Source organism: Hyperolius riggenbachi, chromosome 7 (assembly GCF_040937935.1).
Source record: "Hyperolius riggenbachi isolate aHypRig1 chromosome 7, aHypRig1.pri, whole genome shotgun sequence".
In the NCBI taxonomy this organism is placed as follows: Eukaryota; Metazoa; Chordata; class Amphibia; order Anura; family Hyperoliidae; genus Hyperolius; species Hyperolius riggenbachi.
The window spans coordinates 86,856,833-86,869,585 of NC_090652.1; the positions used below are offsets into that span (position 1 = coordinate 86,856,833).

Consider the following 12,753-nt stretch of genomic DNA (forward strand, 5'->3'; position numbering starts at 1 on the left):
TTGGGAATCGGCCTGTGGTGTATGGACAGCTGACAGATCTCTTATCAGATTTGATTAGAGAGAGATTTGATTCTTGGATCGAATCTGCTCATACATCGCTAAATGTATGGCTACCTTTACTTATTCAAAAAATTTAAGAGACAATGGCCTCAATTCACTAAGCATTACCGGATTTGGTAATGCAGAGAACAGCTGATTTTTACCTAAACCTATTGCCCCATCGTAAAATTACCGACTGGTAAGGTAAATTACCGACTTGTGCGGTAAATTCCTCAAGAAATTGCAATTCACAAAGATTAAAACTTTTGGTAAAAGTGTTCAGTATTTACCTCCACCTCTAACCAGCTGGAAACTCACAATCTCCATGGGGTAGCAGTGACAGATGTAGCTGACAACCAATAGGGAGAGCCACACAGCCCTGCTTCTCACCCCATTTGATTCGATACTCTTGAGGGTGGGACTTCAGAACGGCAGAGCAGGAGAAGGAGACATTTAAAACGGCTTTTCTGTATCCTTTTTCCTTGTGCATATCTATATACTGGTATACAGAAGAGCTCCCTCTTGTGGCTGCGGCACATCTAAAGGGATGTCGGGAATGCACTGGACAAAAAAACCCTACTCATGCACACCACTTGTTGCAAGACTCAGTTTCCCGCCTTACCTGCTCCACAGCTGCAACACACACAATTGCTCACTCCTAGCTAAAGAAATGTTCTACCTTTTATTTGGTCAGCAGGCGCCAGTCAGCCAATCAGGTGTACTGTTATACATCCTTTGCCTGCTGTATCAAATCTAACAGGAATTGCATAAGTTAGGTAGCATTCAGATTGGAGGCTTCGGTTGGACACAATTGTAGATTGCATCGGTTGCAGGGACGCCCCATGCAGGCGGGTCTCCCACACGGTCTCCTCCCTAACCACTCACCTGTCAACCGCATCCTGGAAGCTGCAAAAAATAAATTTTAATATCACAAACACTGGTTCGCACGACAGCCGGGGTCCCTGGACTCTCTCACTGGCCGGGGCCCCCACATCACCATGCGATACCCAGAGGGCCCCGGCCAGTGAGAGTTCGGGGCCCCCGGTTGTCGAGCGAACCAGTGTTTCTGCTCCACAGCTGGTAAGACTACTGAACAGGGCTTAGTGAATTGAAGCACGTTTTTGGTATATTACCAACTTCTACCACATGCGGGAAACATTACTGAATTTGGGGAAAAAGTGTAAAATACTGAATGCAGTATTTTACTGACCTAACTTATTTTATCAAACAGCCTTTAGTTAATTGAGGTCAAAGTGTGATGTAAAATTTTATTCTATTCATCCTCCAATCCGGTTTCTGGACCACTGAAGCACAACTGATATACATTTAAAGATTAGCAGTAGGCATGGAGAATGTTTTACTTATGCGAAATAATGCCATTAACGTTTAGAGCACCTGATCGGTATATTATGGTTCTGGGTCAGTGGCTCACAGCCAGGCAATAGAATTATTTTAGGGCCCGTTTCCACTAGTGCGTTGCAGAATCGTCGGGAAATCAACACGGACGAAATCGCATGCGGGTGCGATTCTGCATCCGTTTTTTGCCGCGATTCCGCATAGGTAAGGGTATATGTGAATTTAACCATGTCACTGCCTGTTTAAATTAACATGTGTTCCTATGCGGAATCGCACACGTAATCGCGGGGAAAAACGCATGCCAAAAACGAATGCGATTTCCCTATTAAATACATGGCGTGCGATTCGCATAGCGGTGTGAGGGGAGCGAATTCTGACTGCTCTGCCGTGCAGATTTTCAGCGCACAACGCACAAGTGGAAACAGGCCCATCCACTTGTATTGGTTGAGCGAATCTGCATGCAGGAAACGCATGCAGATTCGCTCTAGTGGAAACGGGCCCTAAAAGAACATACCATACAGCATATTACTGCAGATAGGCAGGCTTCTTGACACCCAAATTTTGGGTACATAGTGTTGGGGACGGCCTATCCCCCAGTGATATACGGCGTGTAAATTGTCTGCGGGTGCCCTCGTATGCAGAGTGTGCAGATACCTAGATCGTGTTCATTGCAGCTTCCCGGACTGCCCACTAGAGCTCCAGGCTCACTGTAAAAGGAGGTAAAAGTAGAGGTATCCATAACTTGTATTTCCTCTTGTCTCTGACAGCTTCGCCTGCTGGTGGTGATGGTACAAGGCGTCATCCAGATGACTATAAATCTGCTCAGCTCCCTCCCTTTCTACGCACTCTTACTGCGCCTCTGCCGCTCTTACCGACTGGCAGGTGAGAATGCTACTACTTCTTGCTGAATTAGCTGCATAAACTGTCTGGAAGTGAATTTTCTTTCCTCAGCTGATGTTTATTGGAGAGGAGCGAGTGACTGTGCTTTCTAAAGGTACAGCGGCACAACTACGATCATTAAAGATTGACAGCGCATTGGCGTAGTGGATCGCAGTCTCTGCACAAAGTTTGTATGTTCTCCCCGTGTCTGTGTGGGTTATCTCCAGGCACTCCGGTTTCCTTCCACACCTCAAAAACATACAGATAAGTTAAATGGTTTAATTGGCCCTAGACTATGATACATACACTACAGTACTACACGATGCATACATAGAGATATGACTATGGTAGGGATTAGATTGTGAGCTCCTCTGAGGGACAGTTAGTGTGACAAGAAAATATACTCTGTAAGTCTGTATACTCTGGATGTTGGCACTATATACATATGCTAAAAAATAATAATTATAATGATCAGGCGTGTTGGGTCTTTAACAATGCCCAATCACATTGCTTTTGCCATTTCCTGCCTGAAGCATGTGCTCGTTGTTCCTCTGTCGCCCCCCCCCCCTCCCCCGCGCATAGCTACATTTGCGTCGCCAGTCAGAGGCCGATGATGTAGCGTATGCAGGGGCATAGCAATAGCAGCCAGAGCAACTGCTATGGAGCCCTGGAGAAGAGGGGGGCCCCAGATGGTACTTGAAGTGTACACTATATTTCTTTGTCGCTCCACCCTCTGACTTTGTCTCAGTGCTCATGGATTATACACAGTGAGAGTGTAAGTTGACCAATCAACTCATATATTTTAGGGTAGGGTGATGGCCCCACGGATATTTTGCTATGGGGCCCCATAATGTCTAGCTACCCCACTGCGCGTATGTACAGCATCATGGCTGCTCTGTTGCCCGGCATTGGCTTAGTATTCGACACCCAATACCCCCCCATCAGCAGGATGCCAGGCAATGTTTAAAAGGAAAAACATATGACAGCCTCCATATTCCTCTCACTACAGGTGTGATTTAATGATTTTTCACTGTCCTGACACTTATTCCCTTTTACAGCTGGTGTAAAATTCGGGATGCTGGAGCAACAGAGTGGGAAGCCCCTTAGATTGCTAATGCAGGTAAGTGTGATCTATTAACAGATGAACATGTAAGGAATGTATTAAGAGATGAATAAAAGGATAGAGAGAACATTTCTCTATATCCTTGTGCTTTATTTCTAGCCCTGCATGGAGTCTGTACAAAAATCATCCGACCAGTGGCGTTCCTACTGTAGGGCGCAGGGGGGCGTGGCGCACCGGGTGACACACAGCTAGGGGGGTGTCGCAACGACCCCCCCCCCCCCACAGCAGCAGAGCAGGAGGGGGGAGCAGCGCTAGAAGGAGGGGCAGCGGTGGGGAGGGGGGAAATATCCCCCCCCCTCCCTCACCTGGGACCCCTCCTTCTACCTCTCTCCCCCTCCATAGAATAGCGGTGGCAAGTGCGGGCTCGGCGGCGGGGAGACATGCACAGAATTACCCACCACTTTCGCGATCCAAGCGCTGGCAGCATCATGTCGTCACAGATCTCCGCCTTCAAAGCCGCCCACTGTGCTTCCTGATTAGCAGAAGCACAGTGGGCGGCATTGAAGGCGGAGATCTGTGACGATATGACGCTGCCAGCGATTGGAACGCGGAAGTGGTGAGTAATTCTGCGCATGTCTCCCCGCCACCGAGCCCGCACTTGCCACCGCTAATCTATGGAGGGGGAGAGAGGCAGAAGGAGGGCTCCCAGGTGAGGAAGGGGATATTTCCCCCCCTCCCCACCGCTGCCCCCACTGCCCCTCCTTCTAGCGCTGCTTCCCCCCTCCTGGGGCATCTATATTGGGGGCAACTGTACTGGCTTTATTGGGGGCAACTAAACTAGCTATACTGGGGGCAACTAAACTAGCTATACTGGGGGCAAAGCTATACTGGGGGCAACTATACCAGCTATACTGGGGGCAGCTATACTAGCTATACTGGGGGCAGCTATACTAGCTATACTGGGGGCAGCTATACTAGCTATACTGGGGGCAGCTATACTGGGGGCAACTTAACTAGCTATACTGGGGGCAACTAAACTAGCTATACTGGGGGCAACTAAACTAGCTATACTGGGGGCAACTAAACTAGCTATACTGGGGGCAACTAAACCAGCTATACGGGGGGCAGCTACACCAGCTATACTGGGGGCAACTATACCAGCTATACTGGGGGCAACTATACCAGCTATACTGGGGGCAGCTATACTAGCTGTACTGGGGGCAACTAAACTAGCTGTACTGGGGGCAACTAAACTAGCTATACTGGGGGGCAGCTATACCAGCTATACTGGGGGCAGCTATACTGGGGGCAACTATACTAGCTATACTGGGGGCAACTATACCAGCTATACTGGGGGCAGCTATACTAGCTATACTGGGGGCAGCTATACTAGCTATACTGGGGGCAACTATACTAACTTCATTGGGGGCAACTAGTTTTACTGGGGGCAACTATACTAGCTTCACTGGGGGCAGCTATACTGGGGGAAACTACTAGCTATACTGGGGGCAATTATACTAGCTATACTGGGGCAACTATACTAGCTAATACTTTAAATTACAGTTAGCTCCGCCCTCATCCAGTCATGACCACACCCATTTTTGCCGCGAAGCAAGCTGCAGGTTGTGGCCACGCCCATTTTAAAGGGGGGGGGGGTCTTTTAATACCCAGCACCGGGTGCCAAATGCCCTAGGTACGCCACTGCATCCAACTCAGACTCCTAAGTTTAGGAAACCACCATCTCCAACTCCAGGTTATCAAAAACTGCTCTGACTCCTTGACTCCGACTCCACAGCCCTGTGCAGAACAACCATTGCCTTAGCAGCATGCAGATGTATAGATGTGCAATGTAGTGGCACAGGAGGCAGGATTTATTGATACTAGTGGCTGGTGTTAAAGAAATCCTGAGATGGGGCAGGATAAAAGATTATACATACCTGGGGCTTCCTCCAGCCCCCTCCAGGCTGATGGCTCCCTTTTCATCCTCCTGCACTGCCTGGATCTTCAGCAATTTGACCCGGAAAGTCCTCCAGTCTGAGCATACTGCAGATACCCAGCCACTTGCGCGCTCCCATCTCTGTGAGCATTCTGCGTCTGCGCAGTAATACTGCACAGGCGCAGAGCGGTGGGGGAGCGTGGGTGGATGGACTGTACCCGACTGGAGGACTTTCATGGTCAAATTGTGGAGGATCCAGGAGGCGGAGAACGATGACAAGGGATTGATCAGACTGGAGGGAGCCCCAGGTATGTATTTTTTTTTTTTTTTCCCTCCTGCCCCATCTCAGGTAAAAAATATGATATAGTGAATTGGTTGTGTACTATGAATAATTACTAGAAGATTAGCAGCAAAGAAAATATTCTCATACTTTTATTTTCAGGTATATAGTGTTTTTTCTAACATTGCATCATTCTATAATATGTGCAGATTACACAACTCTCAGCATTCAAAATGATTCTTTCAGAGCAGTCTGTGAAGTAATGACCTCTCCTCTAGCAGAGGAAAAGTAAACAGTTGAGATAATAAAAGTCAGATAACAGCCCTCTCCACGACTTAGGGCTGGTTCAGACGGACGTCTGCGTAGCGTCGCGTCTGGGGGCGTTGCGGCGGCTGCGCGGTCAGGCTTTCAGTAGCCTTCGGTCGCGTTCTGATGCGGTCGCGTTTTTTTCTTCCCCTAGGGGAACATTAGCCGTCGCAGTTGGCCGCTCCCTGGAAGCTACATGTTGCTTCCAGGGGCAGCCGGAATGCTCGCAAAAGCTCGGTGTAAACGCTCCCATTCACTTGAATGGGAGCATTTACCGCGACGTTCCGAACGCTTGCGGTAAACGCTCCGCAAGCGTCCGTCTGAACCAGCCCTAACTTAGTCGGAGAGCTTAATGGCTTGTTTGCATAGAGATAACAACTGGAGTTTCTCAACTCTTCCTGTACTGGAAACAATTAGACTGATGTATCTGATCTTAACCACTTTACCCCCCGCCCGTACGGATTTCTCCGTCCCTTTTTCCATCCTTTAACCCCCAGGGACGGAGAAATCCGTACTTTGCGCACTCCCGCCGCTGCCCGCGCTCCCGCTCGTAAACACGCCGCCCGCCGCTAGTAAACGCCGCCGCCCGCTCGCCCGGAGATCAATGAACGGGAAAATCCATTCCCGTTCGTTGATCTAAGCCCCACAATGATCCGCTGCTCTCCTATGGGCAGCGCGATCATTGTGAGCAAAAACAAACACTCACAGCCTCCTTGTACTTCCTGCGAACGTCCGGTCGCAAGAAGTACAGGTCGCAATAAACAAAAAGTTACTGTTGCCATCTTGTGGCCAAACAGTAAAACTACACCCTTAGCATTTTTTACATAGAAATAAATTAGTTTTACACTAAAAATTAACTCATTACCTCCCACACTCCCCATTTTTTTTTTTTTTTTTTTTTTTTTTTGTAATTAAAAAAAAAAATTTAAAAATGTACAATTAAAAAAAATACATAAATAGTTACCTTAGGGACTGAACTTTTTAAATATTTACGTCAAGAGGGTATAACACTGTTACTTTATAAACTATGGGCTTGTAATTAGGGATGGACGCAAAACTGAAAAAAATGCACCTTTATTTCCAAATAAAATATTGGCGCCAAACATTGTGATAGGGACATAATTTAAACGGTTTTATAACCGGGACAAAAGGGCACATAAATTTCATGGGTTTTAATTACAGTAGCATGCATTATTTAAAAACTATAATGGCCGGAAACTGAAAAAAAATTTTCCCACATTTTTCCTATTTTCCCATTAAAACACATTTAGAATAAAATAATTCTTGGCATAATGTCCCACCTAAAGAAAGCCTAATTGGTGGCGGAAAAAACAAGATATAGTTCATTTCATTGTGATAAGTTATGATAAAGTTATAGACTAATGAATGGATGGAGCGCTGAAAGGTGAAAATTGCTCTGGTGGTCAGGGGGTAAAACCCCTCAATGGTGAAGTGGTTAAAGTGACTCTGTAACAAAAATTACAACGTTTTTTTTCTACCATCCTACAAGTTCCTAAACCTATTCTAATCTGTTCTGGCTCACTGCAGCACTTTGTACTATCACGGTCTCTGTAATAAATCAATGTATCTTTCCCCTGTCAGACTTGTCGGCCTGCGTCTGGAAGGCTGCCAACTCTTCCGTGCTGGTCTGTTCCTCTATGCACACTCCAGTGTGTGTTTTAATTTTACATAAGCCAGCAGCTTCTCTGCTATCTTATCAGTGATAGAAGAGAGCTGGATAAAAATCCTCCTCTGTTAGGCTGTGAAAGTAGCTGGCTGACACATACTGAGGAATTACAAACACAGGCACAGGCAGAGCTGTCTGCAGGAAGCCTGTAATGTTCAGTGCATGAGAGAAGAAGGGGACAGAAGGTAAACACATACATGATCTTTTGAGATTCAAAAGGAAAGCTGTATACAGCCTGCTTGTGTATGGATGTATTTTCTATGTGTGGACATATTGTACATCAATCTACTTCCTGTTTTGGTGGCCATTTTGTTTGTTTATAAACAAACTTTTTAAAACTGTTTTTGACTACTTTTAATGCGGCGGGGAGCGGCGAAATTGTGACAGAGGGTAATAGGAGATGTCTCCTAACACACTGGTATGTTTACTTTTGTGCGATTTTAACAATACAGATTCTCTTTAACCACTTCACCACTGAGGGGTTTTACCCCCTGACCACCAGAGCAATTTTCACCTTTCAGCGCTCCTTCCATTCATTCGTCTATAACTTTATTATTACTTATCCCAATTAAATGAACTATATCTTGTTTTTTTTGCCACCAATTAGGCTTTCTTTAGGTGGGACATTATGCCAATAATTATTTTATTCTAAATGTGTTTTAATAGGGAAATAGGAAAAAATGTGGGAAAAAATTATTATTTTTCAGTTTTCGGCCATTATAGTTTTTAAATAAAGCATGCTACTGTAATTAAAACCCATGAAATGTATTAACCCATTTGTCCCGGTTATAAAACCATTTAAATTATGTCCCTATCACAATGTTTGGCGACAATATTTTATTTGGAAATAAAGGTGCATTTTTTTCAGTTTTGCATCCATCCCTAAATACAAGCCCGCGGTTTATAAAGTAACAGTGTTCTACCCTCTTGACATAAATATTTATAAAGTTCAGTCCCTAAGGTAACTATTTATGTTTTTTTTTTATTGTATTTTTTTTTTTTTTTTTAATTACAAAAAAAAAATAAAAATTGGGGAGTGTGGGAGGTAATGAGTTAATTTATTGTGTAAATGTAATGTTTGTATATGTAAAATGCTTTTAGGGTGTAGTTTACTATTTGGCCACACGATGGCCACAGAGTGTTTGTTTACATGCGACCTGTAAGCGTCCGGAAGGACGCTTACAGGAAGCAGTAGGAGGCTGGGAGACGCACAATGATCTCGCTGTTTCTGAAAGAAGCAGCAGATCATTGCGGGGGCTAGATCAACGAACGGGAATGGATTTTCCCGTTCATTGATCTCCGAGCGGGCGGCGGCGTGCACGAGCGACGGGTGTGCGTGCGCACGAGCGGCGGGAGCGCGGACAGCGGCGGTAGCGCGGAAGGTACGGATTTCTCCGTCCCTGGTTTTTTAGGAGGGAAAAAAGGGTCGGAGAAATTCGTACCGCTGGGGGTAAAGTGGTTAATGTTTTATTTCTTAGCTGTACTACACATACAAATCATAATATCATAATTTTTTTTCGCTTCAGTGTCTCTTTAACATCATCCTCCAAAATACATAAAAACCTTCATAACTAAAAATTAGGGGCAGTGCCTACTTTCAGGAACTTACTGCGGTATGTGCATAAGGGTGCCCATACATTACTCAATACTGCAGGCTAATTGACCTTCCACTTTGATTATTTTATTGAATCGGAAGAGACTCAATGCTGCAATATGGCCGCCCAATCGATCTTTTGATTGAATTTCATCTAAAATCGGTCAAATGGATTGATCGGAAATGGTAGAAAATCTTGGTGGCAAGGGCTTCATCGGGTTTGCTGCGGTAATTGATATTGTGATGACCGACAGATCCAATGGTGTCTCCCCAAGTGCCGCCCCGGCTCTGTGTTACAGTGTTTATTGCTCACCTGTCCGTGAGTGCGACTCTTGGCCCCCTCCTGTGTCCGGAGTAACCGTGAGAGTCTGCACCACGTGGCACAGGCGCATTTTGTGACACTAACTGAAATCTGTTGACTGCCCATACACCACAGGCCGATTCACAATCGAGTCTCAGGAATCGGCCTTGTGACGTCACATTTGCCACCTCGCCACCGCCGGGGGTGTGCCCTCTAATGTAAAATGTTTCCCCGCGGTGCAGTATACAGTTTACCTGTCCATTGCTGGCTCCATCTGCATACACGCACCCCATGGGTTGCTGGCATTTACGTGGCCACATGTGACGTCACACGTGCCCACGTTATGCCAGCAACAACCAAGTGGGGTGAGCGTATGCAGTCCGGAGCCAGCAACGGACAGGTAAAGTATACTGCACCGCGGGGGAACATTTTACATTGGGGGACAGTGCCGGGTGTTCTGTTGCATTTGGCGCTCGTCCCGATATCGCACACCATTACTGCTGCGCATCTGCTGGAGCAAGTCAGCCCGACATCTTGCAGCATGTCCGACCAATACATGCAACCAATTTTGGCTAGAAATTGGTCATCTGTGTTTGGCAGGCAGACCTGGGAGTGACCTAGATTGATATCTGGATTTGTCAAGACACAAGGGAGAATCATAAGTGAAGTGGGTTCAGTCTGCATTGACTGGTGTATGGGCTTTAGAGGAGAGCATAGTGTGTTGTCTTTGTGATACTACGCCCAGACAGCAGAATATGGGGCATGTGCCTCCTAATCATGCAATTCGCTGACATGGTGGTTAAACTAACCTTGTTACTATGAAAGAAACGTCTACCATAGCTGAACCAGAAGCTTGGCTTTAGGCAGGGAATGCACTTGGCAGAATCGCATGCCTTTTCCCCATAGTACATAGTGGAAAACACATGCAATTCATCTACTGTAATGTGTTCCCTGCCTTAAAGGACAACTGTAGTGAGAGGTATATGGAGGCTGCCATATGCATTTCTTTTTAAGCAATACCAGTTGCCTGGCAGCCCTACAGATCTATTTGTCTGCAGTAGTGTCTGAATCACGTCAGAAACAAGCATGCAGCTAATTTTGTCAGATCTGACAGTAATGTCAGAAACGCCTTATCTGCAGCATGCTTGTTAAGGGTCTATGGCTAAAAGTATTTGAGAGAGGATCAGCAGGGCTGCTAGGTAACTAGTATTGTTCAAAAGGAAATAAATGTCAGCCTCTATATCCCTCTCACTTCAGTTGTCCTTTTAAAGGAACACGATCAAAGTTCAAGGTTTTTTTTTCCAGAAGCCCTTTAGGAGTTAGAAGGGATTTGTTATGGCAGATAATGGTAGTAGATGAAAAAAAATCCTCTCTTACTCTGCACAAGCCTTGCCAGAGGTAAATAATCAATGCTGGGCCGACAGAGAGACTTCTTATTTGAGAGTAGATTATTTCACACGCTGTAGTAATAGATTCACAGATTCAACACTGATTCAGTCAGCGAATCTCTCACTACAGCATGTGAAATAATCTGCTCTCACATAAGAAGTCTCTCTGCTGTTGGCCCAGCATGGATTGTTTATTTGCGTCTGGCAAGGCTTGTGCAGAGGGAGAGAGACATTCCTGTTGTTGCCTATAACGTACAATAGAAGAACTTGTCCATCAACCCTGTACTGTCACAGCAAAATACAAGATCTGATAAGCTGTTGGATTTTTTTTTTTTGTTTACTACTATTATCTGCCATTACAAATCCCTTCTAACGCCTAAAGGGCTTCATGAAAAAAACAAACTTTGATAGTGTTCCTTTAAGGTAGATTTAAGTACCTTAAGTGCACCTGTCAGTATCAAGCATGGTCCTGCAGTGGAAACACTGCGGGTAATAAGCGCTGTACAGACATGTTTCTTGGATAGGAGGGACAACAATGCAGCAGGTGATATAAAGAGGGAAACAAGTCCTTATTTGTTGCTTAATAATCTCGTGTGTCGGTCTTTAAGTGACTTTCAGGGACACCTGTACACACACACACTAGACTCTCGCCCAAAACCGCCACTGACCACCACCATGGCCAAGTTCCATCTAGTGTATGTATGAGGCTTGAAACTCTGTGTACTATAAGTAAACCTAGTTATAAGGTGAGACCTTCAGTGCAAAGAGCAAAGCATTAGTATGATTGGTTGCTATACACAACATTGCCTGCATTCTACTCCACTAGTCCGTATAATAGCTGGAGAGTGCTATATCTGTAATCCGTTCTTTTTATGCAGATTAATCCATTACCCTATGGGGAAGTACTAGACACCTACAGGCTGCCATCCAACAGATGTTACCCCAAAGACTCCTGGGGATCTTTATGCAAGAAGCTGTTCATCGGAGAAGTCATCTACCCCTGGAAAGAGGAAGACAGGAAGCAGGACTGAGAGAGCAGATAGGATGCGGCTCCTGCTCTGTCTGCATGAAGGACACTGCCATAGGTCATCATTCTCAAGCCATGGGTTTGATCAGATCTTTTCTAAGAAACTGTTACACTCCTCCCATTTACCCTCCAATCTGGATTTACACCCTTCAGCTCTGTCCACATGGGTAGTGAAGTCACAGCCATGGCTGTATTGGTAAGAACTGGTTGTTAGTAGGGAAGTTAAATGAAATGCAAATCTGAGTTGAAGCAGGATTATGCCAATTTTGTATGGAAATGTATGCTGCTTGAAAATGGATCAATTAATTCCACCATGGTGGAATTTGGTCCATTTTTAAGTTGCGTGCAAACTTTTCATAATCCCGACACAAACTCTCACTGTCCATCCTTTCTTTGGAATTGCTACAAAAAATACAGCTGCCACACAAATGACTCGGGATGGTCAGAAATGCCCATTTCAGATTCCACGGAAATTCCGCGTTCCGCCAATACCAATTTCCGGTTTTCAGATTTCTGTTTTTCAAGACTTATGCAAACTAACAAACAAACCCTCCCCCCCCCCCCCCCCCCCCCCGAAATCGGAAAATCAGTTGGTCTAAAATGATTGCGGTGATCCGATTGTTGCAGAAAAATTCTGCATTCTCTGATTGGGCTAAAATTGCCGAGCTGTGGTAAATCGAATTTCCACTGAATTCCGATGCCCGTTTTCTGACTTTTGATACGAAATGCTGATTTCCGAATGGAAATGCGGAAATTTCTATTCCGCAGACTCTGAATTAGCATCTCTACAAATTACTTCAAATAAGGGCCCGAGCTGTAAACTGCCTTCACTTTGTGTGCACGCTGTGGGTATTAAAATTGAACATACCACTTGGAATGGTTGGGTTCTCAAACCTC

The 12,753-nt window shown here is 45.4% G+C and overlaps 1 protein-coding gene across 1 annotated transcript in view; it reads left to right on the forward strand.

Moving 5' to 3' along the window:
• PIGQ (phosphatidylinositol glycan anchor biosynthesis class Q) overlaps window positions 1–12,408 on the forward strand; it is a 45,868-nt gene extending 33,460 nt beyond the window's left edge. The window contains exons 9-11 of the mRNA XM_068246727.1: window positions 2,163–2,277; window positions 3,333–3,394; window positions 11,708–12,408. Of these exons, the coding sequence (XP_068102828.1) occupies window positions 2,163–2,277; window positions 3,333–3,394; window positions 11,708–11,860 (330 nt within the window). The 3' untranslated portion in view covers window positions 11,861–12,408. The remainder of the gene's footprint in view (window positions 1–2,162; window positions 2,278–3,332; window positions 3,395–11,707) is intronic.
• The last annotated feature ends 345 nt before the right edge of the window (window positions 12,409–12,753 follow it).